Raw genomic sequence first — 12,888 nt, 5'->3', positions numbered from 1 at the left:
CATTATAAAATTTTTTTTTAGCATTTTTTATTTTAATTATTTTGAGACATGGAGATACTTCTTATTTTAAGTATATTTTTATCATTATATAATATATACGAAATAATTTTTTATTTTTTAACAAAATTAAGTTTTTTTTTTTTTGAAAAAAATATTATCTTAATTATTTACTATAAAATTGTTGAAAAGGTCACGAAGATGTAGTTGGCCTTTTCTGGTCCAATAAATGGGCACTCGTCCTTTACCTACAGGGGCCAAACAAACTAGGTAGAGGGGGGCCACCACACCCCTAAAAAAATTTTCTCAAAAAAATTTTCTTGTAAAAAATTGTGTTTTGACCCTTAAAAATATAAAAAATTATATTTTACACCCCATATTTTAAAAAATTTTATTTTGCACCTGCAATCAATGTTTCCTAGTTTTGCCCCTGTTTACCCAAACTTCCGAGCACAAGCAAACCTTAACTGAATTTGTTGGCTGCCTCGAAAATAGTAATAGCTTTCTCTAATCCACTGTCGTCCTCTAACATGCGCTGGTAATGTTACTGCTTCTTATCCTGCGCGCTTAGTCCCTCATCTACTAGACATCATCAAATAGGTCCGGCATCAAGCGGTGAGGATATCTCAAGCAATTCCAAGGGAGTTTGAGCTTATTGTACTGCCTCATCATGTACCATTCAAATTTGGGCCTCTTCAATACAAGGTTGCAGATGGATTTTGGCTACTTCTGCGCTGGTTAATTTGGCTCAAGGAGTTCTCGGTATGCATTTTAGTTTTTTTTTTTTGCAATATGGATTTTGTTTTAATGGGTTTGGTTAATTTATACGTCTTCTTCTTGCTGAATATGATAAGCTCCTGCACAAAAAGAGGTATTTGAGGGCATAGTTTTTTCACCTTAATTTAACAGTCAAAACCATTAAAATTGGACAGAAATGCTATTCACGACGACGGAACTAAATCTCAAGAACATGCTGGGTATTTAACCAAACAATAGGGACCATTTAAATAATTTGGTCATAATTCAGGGATGAAATAATAATTTTTCCACAAAGTGAGAGGATTAAATACCGTTTCTTTCGTCTATGAAGTGAGCATCTTCTTTCCTAATCTCATTCTCTATTGTTGTGTTTGGCTCCTTGTTATCGAGAGGACCCATGTTTCTGAACTCAAGTGGAAAATTTTCCAACAATACTCCAAATTTTCTAACTGCAAGTTCCTTTTCTTGAAATTTCTCTGAATAGTAGAAACCAGAAAAAATGGGTCTCGGAATATCAGTCTTCTTGGGATGTCAAGCAACAGTGCTGTTCCTCATCTTTGGATTCCTTAGAGCCCTTGGTTTCATTTTGTTATCAATACCATTTCTGTATGCTTCATTGGTGTCTTTACTAATATCTTTAGCTTCTCATCCATCAATTAACCTCCCTATGCTTTTAGGCAAAAACCCGGATGGGACATTTCCAATTTGGTCAATCATCATGTTCTCTCCTTACTTGTTCTTGGCTAGAGCCTTTTCATTAGCGCGTAGATTGATTAGTGGGGAAGATCCTTATAATGAGATTTGTGAAGGGGTTTATGTTGGTGCGTGGCCTTATTCGCCCAATAAATTGCCACCTGGTGACCCTGCTATTATAGATTGTACATGTGAGTTTCCAAGAAGATCGGAGTTTAAAGGGCACTCTTATTTTTGTATACCAACTTGGGATACGAGATCTCCTCAACCAGGGGAGATTGAATCTGCTGTGAAGTGGGCTTGTAGAAAAAGAGCTCAGAATAAGCCTGTTTTCATACATTGTGCATATGGTAATATGATGATATTTAATCTTTTTTAAGGCTGTTATATATATATATATATATATATATACACACACACACATTTTAGTGCTATTGATTTATGTTTTGTTGCTTGTTTCCTTTTGGTTTGGCTGTTTAGTGCTGGATATCAGTTTTATTTTGATTTTGGTTAATTTGTTTGATTCTAGTGCATTTGGACTGAGAATTTCATTTTGCTATGCATATTGTAGTGGTCACCAGTTGTTTATTCAACATTTCAACTTCACTAGTTGTCTGTCCCGGTGAGATGATAATTAAACTTCTATGCTCTTAGGTACTTTCGCATATATTACACAAAGATAAGTAACTGATTGTTTAGTTGAGTTTTTAGTTCTTGCAGCTAAGTTAGACGCTCTTTGTTCAATTCTGATAAAAAAAATAAATAAAAAAATAAAAAAAAAAAAAGTTTGTCAGGATTAGTAGGCAACCCGAATACCCAATAATTCAAGTATTTCTTGATTATGATAAATGCAAAAGAAAATAGATTGAACTTTTATTTGGAGTTCAACAACTTGTGGTTAGCTGTGCTGTTTATCCATGATCTCATTTTCCTTTTTAAAAAATGTTTTGGGTCTTTGGCTGCTATCAGTAGATCCATTGCAATGACATTCAATTCTTGCTTAAAGCATCCCTAGCATGAGTGATATCAGCTATCTCCAGTCTATCTATTTGTCTTAATTTCTTTCAGCAGCCATTTTATGCAAAAATATACATCCACTGTTAGATCGCTACTTCTGGGACCCTTTTTGTTTTTGTATGTGTGTCTATGCACAAATGGATGTGCTGCTGAAGTGTTTTTGAGTTTCTTTTGTTTTCATTGTGAGGGGTACAATTCACCTAGCTTGAGCCCAAAGTCTACTGTGTTTACATGTGAACATTTTCTTGAATGTCCATTTGAATATAGATCTCTTCCTTAGCCATGAAGGAGAAGTCAGAATAAAGAATTTGATATTTGCTCATTTCCCAAAATGACAACTAAATTAATCTGTCCAGTGGTGGTTGTATGAATAAAATTCTTTTGTGTGATAACCAATAGGGTCGGATATAGATATTTCTATTCTTTTAACCATCTTATTAGCAACATTCTGTTTATGTGGATATATTTGCTAGCATGGAACATCTAGTAAGGCAATGCTTTGATGGTATAAAGGAGGGAGTATACCTAATGCCTATTAGAAGTGGAACTGACGACCAAAAAACTCAGATTATTGTATTCTTGAATACCTGACTTTACATTCAGACAATTGCATGATTTTTATTGTTCATCATTCTTTTCCTTTTTGGAAAAAGCATTACCCCTTGAATGTTCAAGTAGCAATGGCTCTATTGTCTACATCTTGAATGGTATAAAACAAGCAATGTGAGATTGATAATCCTTTGCCTGTGGAGGAATGAAAATTTTAAATTTTATCCCTTTACATAGAATATTAAACTTCAGTAAAATTACCAAATCAAAATCTTGAATGCATTGCACTTCATTTTCAGTAGTAACTTCAACTTGCTTATGCTTGTAACCATTCTCATCCTGAACCTTTACAACCTTCTTTTTTCTTCAACATGCTCACTTTCATGTTATTAACCTCTTCTTGACACCACGCGCTTATCAAACGCTTTTTGCTCCTCCTTGAATGTATATTTTGCACATTGCCACTTCCCATCACGAAATACAAGCACCTATCTTTATAACTATCTTCCTTTTGTGCTATAGATACAGATTATTGTCCTGTTTTTTTTTTTTTTTTTTTTTTTTTTTTTTTTCTCTCTCTCTTTGATGAAATTTAGAAATCAGTACTCAAACTTTCATGATAGTAGAATTTATAATTCTTAGGGCATGATTCTCAAGATATTAAGTTGTTCTTGTACCTAATGCAATTTTAGTATTGAATAACATACAAAATTGAGTTCATGACATACAAAATTGAGTTCACGGTGCAGTTGCACATTTAAGTGAATGTGATTTATCTCTTATGCCCACCACAGTTTGATTTCCTACCGTATAACTTTATTACAACTCAAGTATCTTCTGAAGAAATAACATGTTTAATCGTACTAGGGCTCTGTGTCAGTGTGTGTGTGTGTGTGTGAATTTTATTTCTTGGACTGTTTTTGTACCCAAAAGTGGGTATTCTAGCTAATAAAATCTTGGATGAAAAACTGCAAAAAGCTCTTAAAGTGCTAAAATATATGGGAATAATCTAATAATCAAATTTATTCCAAAACATCCTCTCCCCTGTTTGCTCAAAAAGGCATATTATGTAATATAAGTTGTTCTCTCTTTGTTGTGCTATTTACAGTTCCAAGCTATTTTGTAGTAGGTAGTTATTTCTTGTGAACTATGTGTCCATAATTGCACAAAATCTATCTATTGAATAATACCTAATCCTTGTTTAGGTCATGGAAGAAGTGTTGCTGTAGTGTGCGCACTTTTAGTGGCTTTAGGCGTGGTGGAAGATTGGAAAATGGCTGAGAAGTTCATCAAAGAAAAGCGACCTCTTATTCACATGAACTCTCTCCATCGAAAAGCACTGGAAGAATGGTCTCGTAACAGACTATCTTCTCCCAGACTTCCAGGGGAGACGAGATAGTGTAAGTTTTCTAATTATTTAAAGTTCCTTTAGGATGCTCACAATAGATAGACCAGAAAGCAAAAGCTACTTAGATGTTTCAATACTTGTGCTTCGATTTCCTTTTATATGATACATGACTGTTGACTGTAATATTCTTTATCACTTGATGACTTATTCTTTTATGATTCCATGTTTTGGATTGAACCTTTATATCAATATGGAATCTTGAATGAAAAGACTAATGTTTGATAGTTTCTTTTAGCTCGTCGAAGTATTGGATGAACTACAAAAGTTCTCATAGCTTGTGATAATTATTTTGTCATTGGTAATTTCGATCAACACTATTTTATTGGAGACAAGATGCCATATCTTTGCATGAATGAAGTGTAACATTTATTTTCAGCTTGAAACCTGAAGACAGCTGAGCTAGATGGCGAATAATTAGGATATTTTTTTACATTACTATTTTTAAGTTAAAAATATTAATTAAACATCCGCTAAAGAATTATAAAATCTTCAAAAGAGCTAAACAACTCTAAAACTATTTTGTAAAACAATTTAAAATGATATTTGGAAAAAATAATTTCAACCTTAGCGGCAAATTTGCCTTATAACACGATCCATTCTGCCCCATCAAATAATTAACTTTTCTCTCTTAAAGAGGGAACAGAGACGGGAAATAGGGAGTGGTACTGAGCTCCGGTTATCTCATGCAAATGCATAACCCTGCCCTACCAGGCTAGACCCCAATCCCCCCTGTCTAATAATTAAGGATGCATTTTTTATTTAGCTGATTGCTATTTCGTAACTAATAGTTAAGTATTTAGTAAGCTTTTTTAATCAGCGGTTGATTGATAGAAATCGCTAACTGAGCAAAATCCCTACTGTTTTTTTTTTTTTTTTTTTTTGAAAAAAAATCCCTACTATTTTTATAAGCTACATTTTAGAAATTTCTGTTATAATTGAAATGTGAGAAATTGCGGGGCATGATGAATTCTCTAACCCCGCAAAATTCAAAAGGCCACAAGAATAATTGCCGAAAGTATATGATCAAATTTATGCATAAGTTCATTTGTTGTTAGGTGCACATCCATAAATCGTAGGTATGTTCTGCATATTTATGCAGAGAGTAAACCTATATGGGCTTGAACAATATCAGCTGAAATACATATCTGACAACACACCTCAAGGTTAACCTGCAATTTTCATGGAAGCCTTTTGAACTTTGATAATTGTTTTGTATACCTCTTCTGAAAAAAAAAAAAAGAAAAAAAAAAAAAAAAAAAGTAAAAGTACGTTTAAGACATAGCATCCTTCTGGTGAACCCCCGAGAAAATTAATTCAGTTACTGAATGGATTTTGAAAGTCTTGTGCTAAGTCAGCTTGAAAATAAAGTATTAATAGCTACAAACAAATATAACTAGCCTTTTAGCAAGCCAACTCGGTCAATGCAGCTTGGATTGCACCCAGTGGAAGTGGCTAAAACAATTCTATGGAAAGTAGCAGTTAATTAACACCAAACGCCCACTTTCCATTTTGTCCACTTCAACTCATACATGCATTTCCTACTTTAATTAATAGATCAAAATGCAAATAAGAATAAAAAAACTTCCGTATCAAAATCTAATATTAAATGCATACCATGATATATAATAAACATTCTAAATAGCTCCATTCAACTCTACTCAACAATTATTCGTAGTGTTTCTGTTTTTTCAGTCGATCAACCTCCCGATATTCATCATCCAACTAAGGATCTCATTCCACTTTTACTTGACCGAAAATGCCTTACAGTTCCCACATAAACATAATTCCTCTATAACTGTACTGGTTAAAGTTTATCAGAACCATATAACAGCAACTGATAAAATTTGAGGTCAGTTCAAACATCTATACTTGGAACATTATAAGCGTACAGACTAGCAGCAGGATTGACAAACAATTTAGTCTTAGAAGCTTGCTGCAATGTCAATGCATCTTTTTAATAAATGAGAAAAATAATCCAATAAAAGAAATTGACTAACATATAGCATGTGCAATGGTCCACTCTAAACGTTAGTTACACAAACATACTAGGGCAAAAAACATGCATCATATTATCTCTTTGTTTATAACAGAGAACTATGAAACGTTGAACTTACAAAAACCTTGATGAACACTGAATATTTACAATGCTGCACCCTGCACAAGTTGTATTCTACATAATGTACAATAAAACTACTCGTTTAAAAATGAGTGAAGAAAAAGAAGATTTACTAACTCCATTAGCTATCACACCCCAGTATTATTTTCTTTTCCACGTGATGGTGTTTGGGCAATCTTAATTTCTTAGAAATAATAAATGATTGCCATGAGAGTGAAACCAGAAGAAATTCTGTAACAATCCTTAACTACCACCACGTTTAGTAGCTTGTCCACTACTGGTTGTCATAAAGGACTCTCCACAACCACATTGCCCTTTAGAGTTGGGATTGATGAAAATGAATTCCGATCTGCAAAATTGCAATTTGAAAAGCAAATGCAGCGCAGATTAGAGTAGGGAGAGCAAAGAGCTGAAAATCTTTGCTCTAGACACATCAAATGAGATAGACAGAGGATATGCTTGATATTGTCGTTTGAGATGCAGTTGAGAATAGCATTATATTGAAAAGATTCATTAGAGATCATTAAAATTTATTTTTGGATGAATTTCACTTGTTCTAATCATAAAAGCTTGAAAACCACTAAGTAACACTTTCAAACTGCTTTTTCCAACAACATAAAAAAGACATATGCCTTTTCAGAGAACCGGTTTCAATCTCAATGCCAAGTAGACATAGATAAAGAGAAAGTGTAAGAGAATTGGCTTTCTGCTTTATATTATTGAAAAGAGTTCATTTTAACAAAATATACAAGCCTAGTAAAAACCACATCCTACAGTAAGTAGTATAGAAAGCTTTTATTTCAACTCAAGTCAAGCTTTCACAACATTTGAATGAAATTAATTTCGGAAAAACATTACAAAATTAGAAGTCCAAGCTTCCTGCTTATAATTATAGTTCAAGACATTGTGTTAGGACTCCAATGTAATTAAGATTAGGTTTGATGGTCATTGGATTGCATTTATTTGTATTTAATTGTATATGTGTCTGTTATTGGGTATATATACCAAAACTGTGTACTAAGGAGGATATTCTTGATAATAACACAACTACATAATTTCTCTCTCCTTTTGTTTCTTCTCTGTTTGTTTTTTCCCTTCTATTCTTGTATTTTTCCCTCTTCCCACAGAATAGTTAGGCTGAGTCCTACCATATTGATTCAATTTCATATCTACAGTGAGTTCTCCAACATTTGTCAGACGTGAAACGAAAGACATCTCAATTGCAAGCATACAGACTAGCACCGTACATCAATAGCCAAAAATATACACAACCATACGAGTTGATGCTTAAGAGAGTATGTTGCAGAATAAAACAATTACCGGAGCTTGTCGTCTACAAAATCCATCTCTGTTCCTATAACATGCATAAGTGCCTTAGGATCAATTAATATCTTAACACCCTTATCTTCAACCAAATCATCAAACTTCCCTTTCTCATCTGCACTCGTATCGAGAAAAAAAATCTTTCAAGCCTAATTCGCTAAAATACAAGCACAAAATCAATTTGACAAAATCGATATTTCGACAAAGGAAGATAAGCTTCTTTTAGGGTTAATTTGCACTAACCTGCATAATTGAGAGTGTAGGATAGGCCGTTGCAACCGCGAGCCTTAACGCCCAGCCGAAGAAAAGGCCGCTGGCGCTGCTGCAGCAGGTAGCGTATTCTAGCGGCTGCCGCGTCTGTTAGGCTTAGGGCCTGTCGTCGGGCCATCGGTCCTAACTTCCCCGCCGCTGCCGCCAAAACTTTAGAGGCTGCCATTTCCTTTGTTTTGTTGGCGCAAAATTGGTAAAGTTCAGCTTTGGGGTTCTCTTGTTATTACTTATACTTAGTTAAGAGAAAATAATTATTTAGTTCCCAAGCTTTACCATTTCTATACTCTTTCCGATCAAAAAGATTCTTACATTTCTTTTTCTATAAATTCTAGGAAAATGCAATTATATATAGTGATAATTTATATTCTCAATTTCTACCCTTATTCACATAAATTAAAATCTATCTATACTTCTATATCTATCTATATTATATATAAATGTGCGAATAGGAGAGAAATAATGAGATTTCCTATATCGCTGTCAATAAAATCTAAAATATCCTAAAATAGCTTTAGTTATAATCAATTCGAAAATTATATTTTATATCGACGAGTGTTTCCTTAATCATATTATTTTATTAATTAACAAATTTTGTTTCATTATTTTTCTATTGCTAAGAGCTGACAACAGGTTCTACAAATAGGTTAGCAATGAAATTTTTATCCGTTGCTAAAACTGTAACCAAAATTCAGAACTTATTTTCACTGCATATCTTTTCACTGCCACATTCTTTGGTATGCTTGCACTTCCTTTTCTCTTTTTTTCCTCCCTTCTATTTTATATTTTATTAATAAAATTTTAAATTTTTATTTGGATTGTAAGATTAATATTTGTTAAGATAATATATTTTATTTTCTATTTTTTTAGTTTTAATATTTTAATGGAAGTAACATAGCCATGAGAATTTCAATATTCAAATTATAATATAATAAATCATAATTTTTTTGCATGTATAGGAATTTCAAATTATATATATATATATATATATATATATATGTGTGTGTGTGTGTGTGTGTGTGTGTGTGTGTGTGTGTTTGTGCGCACGCGCGCGCAGGGGTGCGCTAATGAGGGAGAATATTGGGTTCAAACGCCCCTGCAACCTTTTAATTTTGTTGGTTGCTTGAAGAATAATTTAGTCTTATTAGAAAACTCTTAATTTTATTAGTTGATTAATTAAAAATATCATAAAAAATAATTTAGTCTCATTCTAATTAGAAACTTTTGGAATTTTTATACATATAAAAATACTACGATATAATATCTTATAATTTAAATATATTTCAATATAAGATATTAAATTTATTAATCATTAATTGGTAGCTCTTTTTTATTAATATTATAAATTTAATCTCATTCTAATAAGAATTTGACTTTAATCCTATTCTAATTATAATATCAATTTATTATTTTTATTATATTAATATTATAAATTTAATCCCACTCTGATTAGGAAATTTTCCTCTAATACTATTCTATTTAGAATTTTGTCCTATCAACCACTATATATACGTTTGGTTTTAATTAATTTTGAGTTTGGACTATCAAGAATTTATTACTCTTGACTATCACAAATTTGTTGCTTTTGATTATCAAGAATTATTACACCAAACTTTGCCTTATTGGGTTTACAATCATGTCTTATTCTTGCGGTAAGTATAATCTTAACTTTCTCTATTTATAAATTAATAAAATAATTTTTATTTATATTTATTAAGTCTGTTCTAACAACTATATGAAGTTTAATCCAATTCTAAATAGGAAATTATTAAAGATTTTAATTTCATTGGTTAAAATAATAAATTTTATTTAATAAAATAATAAATTATATTATATATTATATAAGATATATATGGTAAGAATATAAAATTTTAAGGATTTTAATTTTATTCGTTGAAAATAAAGCTAATTTAATTATTAAGGATATAAATTTCCTATTTAAATATAAATTCTATTGGATAAAATTATATATTATATAAGATATATATGGTAAGAACGTAAAACTTTAAGAATCTTAATTTTTTTTGGTTTAAAAAATAAAGATAATTTACTTTTAAATAAATAAATTCATTATTTTAAAAAAATAGGAATAAACATCATTGACTTTTGTTAATATAGTTTGTATTAGTTAATTGAAATTTGTATTCTCTTGATAGTTAATACATGCAAAATGTTAGTTAATTTACTTTAGCAACGGAGAAAACTTCCATTGCTAATCTGTACAAAAGTACGAATGGGAAACATTGAGTTTTTAAAATGCTCCTATGTACTTTTGATTTTATTGGTTAATTAAAAATATCATTAAGGATAATTTAGTCATATTCTAATTATAAAACTTTAATTTTATTGCTTGAAAATAAAGGTAGTTTAATTTTGATTGGTGGTGTTAATTTCCTATTTGAATCTAAATTTTATTAGGAAGTTTAATCTAATTCTAAATAGGATATTATCCAATTTAATATCATTAATATTAAATTATCCAATTTAATATTATAAATTCAATCTTTTTCTAATTAGGAATTTGTCCTTTAATATCTTTCTAGTTAAGATTTTGTCATATTCTGAAATGACCTGGAAAATTTTATTTTCATTTGAAAATTTAATTGAAAATTTTAACCAATGAAATTTAGTAAAAAAAAAGTATTTTATTATTGCTAAACCATACCTGTAAACCAGTTTAAATTTTTTGAAACCAAGTGAAAAACCTGTAAATCAAGCAAGAACCGAACTAGACCATTGAGTTAGACAAAATCGATTCGAATCAAATTGAAATAGTCTAGAAACCGTAGATTTTTTTTTTCTTTCTTTTCTCTTCTTCTTTCTTTCTCCTCTGGCGCCGCTCACCTCTCTCTCCTCTCTTATTTTCGGCCACCTGAGCTTATCGAATCCATCTTCTCTATGACGTTGCACCACCATCGCTCTACAGCTTCTTTCTCTCTCTGTTTTCATTTCCGGGGGGCAGCAAATCGACGAGCTGCAATCTCTCTCTAGCAATCGACGCAGCAACGTCGTCGCCGTCTCCGGCGACCTCGACACAGTTGATGGCTCTAGCATCTCCCTTGTCGACGGCGTAGCCTCCTTCTCGCTTCATTCATTTTAAGTCAGCGCAATAGGCAAGTCGAGCCCGTTCCGATCAGTTAGAGGATCGATCTCGCTCAACCAACGCCAAAAATGAATTCTTGAGTGAAATCTGAGCTAGATGGTGTGAAGAGCACTAGATTCCGAGCAGCCACGATTTTTCGGCCACCATAGACAGCGGCGGTCCGGCGAGTCTCCGGTAAGGCCCCAAGAGGTAGAATCATTTTCTCTTCGTGCGGATCGTGGAATCGTAGCCCGATTTTCGATTGGTATGCTCTAAGACCTAATTCCTTATTTTTGGTAAAAATTTCAAATTTAAAATTATTAGTTGATTAAATTGATTTCGAATAAATAGTTAATTGAATATAATTCTTGTTAGAGAACCTCAATAGATAAACTACACTTAATTCTAAAAATTAAGAATACAAGTCATTTAGAATATTTTAGCCTTTATATTGGATTAGTTGGTTATTGAAGTAGATATAATTAAATGACAAGAAATAGATTATTTGAATAGCTTTATATATAAATAGAAAATTTTTAATCTTTTATAAATGAATTAATTTTGATTAGCTTACGGTATTTATGGTAGCCGATTGTGATTAATTAATTGGTTTAGAATTTTAGAATTATTAAGTGCATATATGCGTGTACATACATGCATTTGAAGTTCGGGATGTGATTATGTTAGGATATAGATATAATAAAATTAAATTATGTGACTGAATATTGAGGATGAGATTTTGATAAATGTTGTCAATGGCGGATGGGTTTGATAAGGATTTGCCCAACGGATGGGCTTTATATATTGTTTGTGATTTATGGATAGTCAACAGGTGGTTAAGTCCAATTTTTAGAGGAGAATCTGCCGAATTTTCGACAGAATTTCCATATTTCTAAGTTTAGCTAGTGGCTTAAGTTAAGTAATTAATTCTAAATTTTAATAGAAGCTTTTCTCTTATTTCTATTATCACATTTAGATTGTCTGGGTCTCTTCTCAACTTCTCTAAGTTTGAACCAAGAAGAATTCTATCCTTTCCAATCACTATGAGAAATAATAAATAGTGCATTACCATTTGCATCATACATAAAATCATTACTATGCAGAGCTTTGTCTTTAATTAATTATTTATTTTTATTATTTATTTATTTTTTAAGTATCAATTATTATATTATATTATTATTTAATACTCTTATATTTATTTGAATTGGTATATGAATGTCTATTTGCGCTCTTGCATGATAGTGTTTAATTATTTAATATGCTTGCATTTAATTGCATTGTTTGATTATTTGTGTTGTGACATATATTTGCCTTGTTTGCGTGGAACTGGGATGAAGTGGGTCACCATGGATTTGTGAGGACTATCTTTGATACCGTCGGCTATGTATGGGGAGATTGGCGCCCCTGTGTGTATCTGATGATATTGGTTATATGAAAAACCACAGAGTGGCCTCCTGTTGGTATGGAAAGGAAAAGAGGGTATAAAAAAAATGAGAAGGCTTGTCAAGCGAGGATTAAACCGGTCGGCCATTATGGGGGATCAACTCCCTGGTGCACATGTCATGAGAAGATGGGCCATGTGTGAGGAAGGCTCATCAGGGGTTTCAATGACGTCATTGACCAATTTCCACTTGTTTGATTACCTGAAGGTGTAATTACTTGTAGATACTGATGTTG

The 12,888-nt window shown here is 31.9% G+C and overlaps 2 protein-coding genes across 2 annotated transcripts; one reads left to right on the top strand and one right to left on the bottom strand.

The window, feature by feature from the left end:
• The first annotated feature begins 1,087 nt into the window (after positions 1-1,087).
• LOC105628883 (uncharacterized) lies at positions 1,088-4,657 on the top strand. The gene is made up of 2 exons (XM_012210365.4): positions 1,088-1,799; positions 4,221-4,657. The coding sequence occupies exons 1-2, from the start codon at positions 1,256-1,258 to the stop codon at positions 4,412-4,414; spliced, it is 738 nt and encodes a 245-aa protein (XP_012065755.1). The 5' UTR covers positions 1,088-1,255; the 3' UTR covers positions 4,415-4,657.
• A 1,812-nt stretch (positions 4,658-6,469) lies between these two features.
• LOC105628882 (iron-sulfur assembly protein IscA-like 1, mitochondrial) lies at positions 6,470-8,385 on the bottom strand. The gene is made up of 3 exons (XM_012210364.4): positions 8,106-8,385; positions 7,860-7,977; positions 6,470-6,888 (listed from the first exon to the last, which is right to left on the bottom strand). The coding sequence occupies exons 1-3, from the start codon at positions 8,296-8,298 to the stop codon at positions 6,783-6,785; spliced, it is 417 nt and encodes a 138-aa protein (XP_012065754.1). The 5' UTR covers positions 8,299-8,385; the 3' UTR covers positions 6,470-6,782.
• Positions 8,386-12,888: the final 4,503 nt, after the last annotated feature.

Source organism: Jatropha curcas, chromosome 6 (assembly GCF_041381405.1).
Source record: "Jatropha curcas cultivar XTBG-Jc1 chromosome 6, XTBG_Jcur_1.0, whole genome shotgun sequence".
Lineage (NCBI taxonomy): Eukaryota > Viridiplantae > Streptophyta > Magnoliopsida > Malpighiales > Euphorbiaceae > Jatropha > Jatropha curcas.
This window is presented reverse-complemented; position numbering and strand designations above follow the sequence as displayed.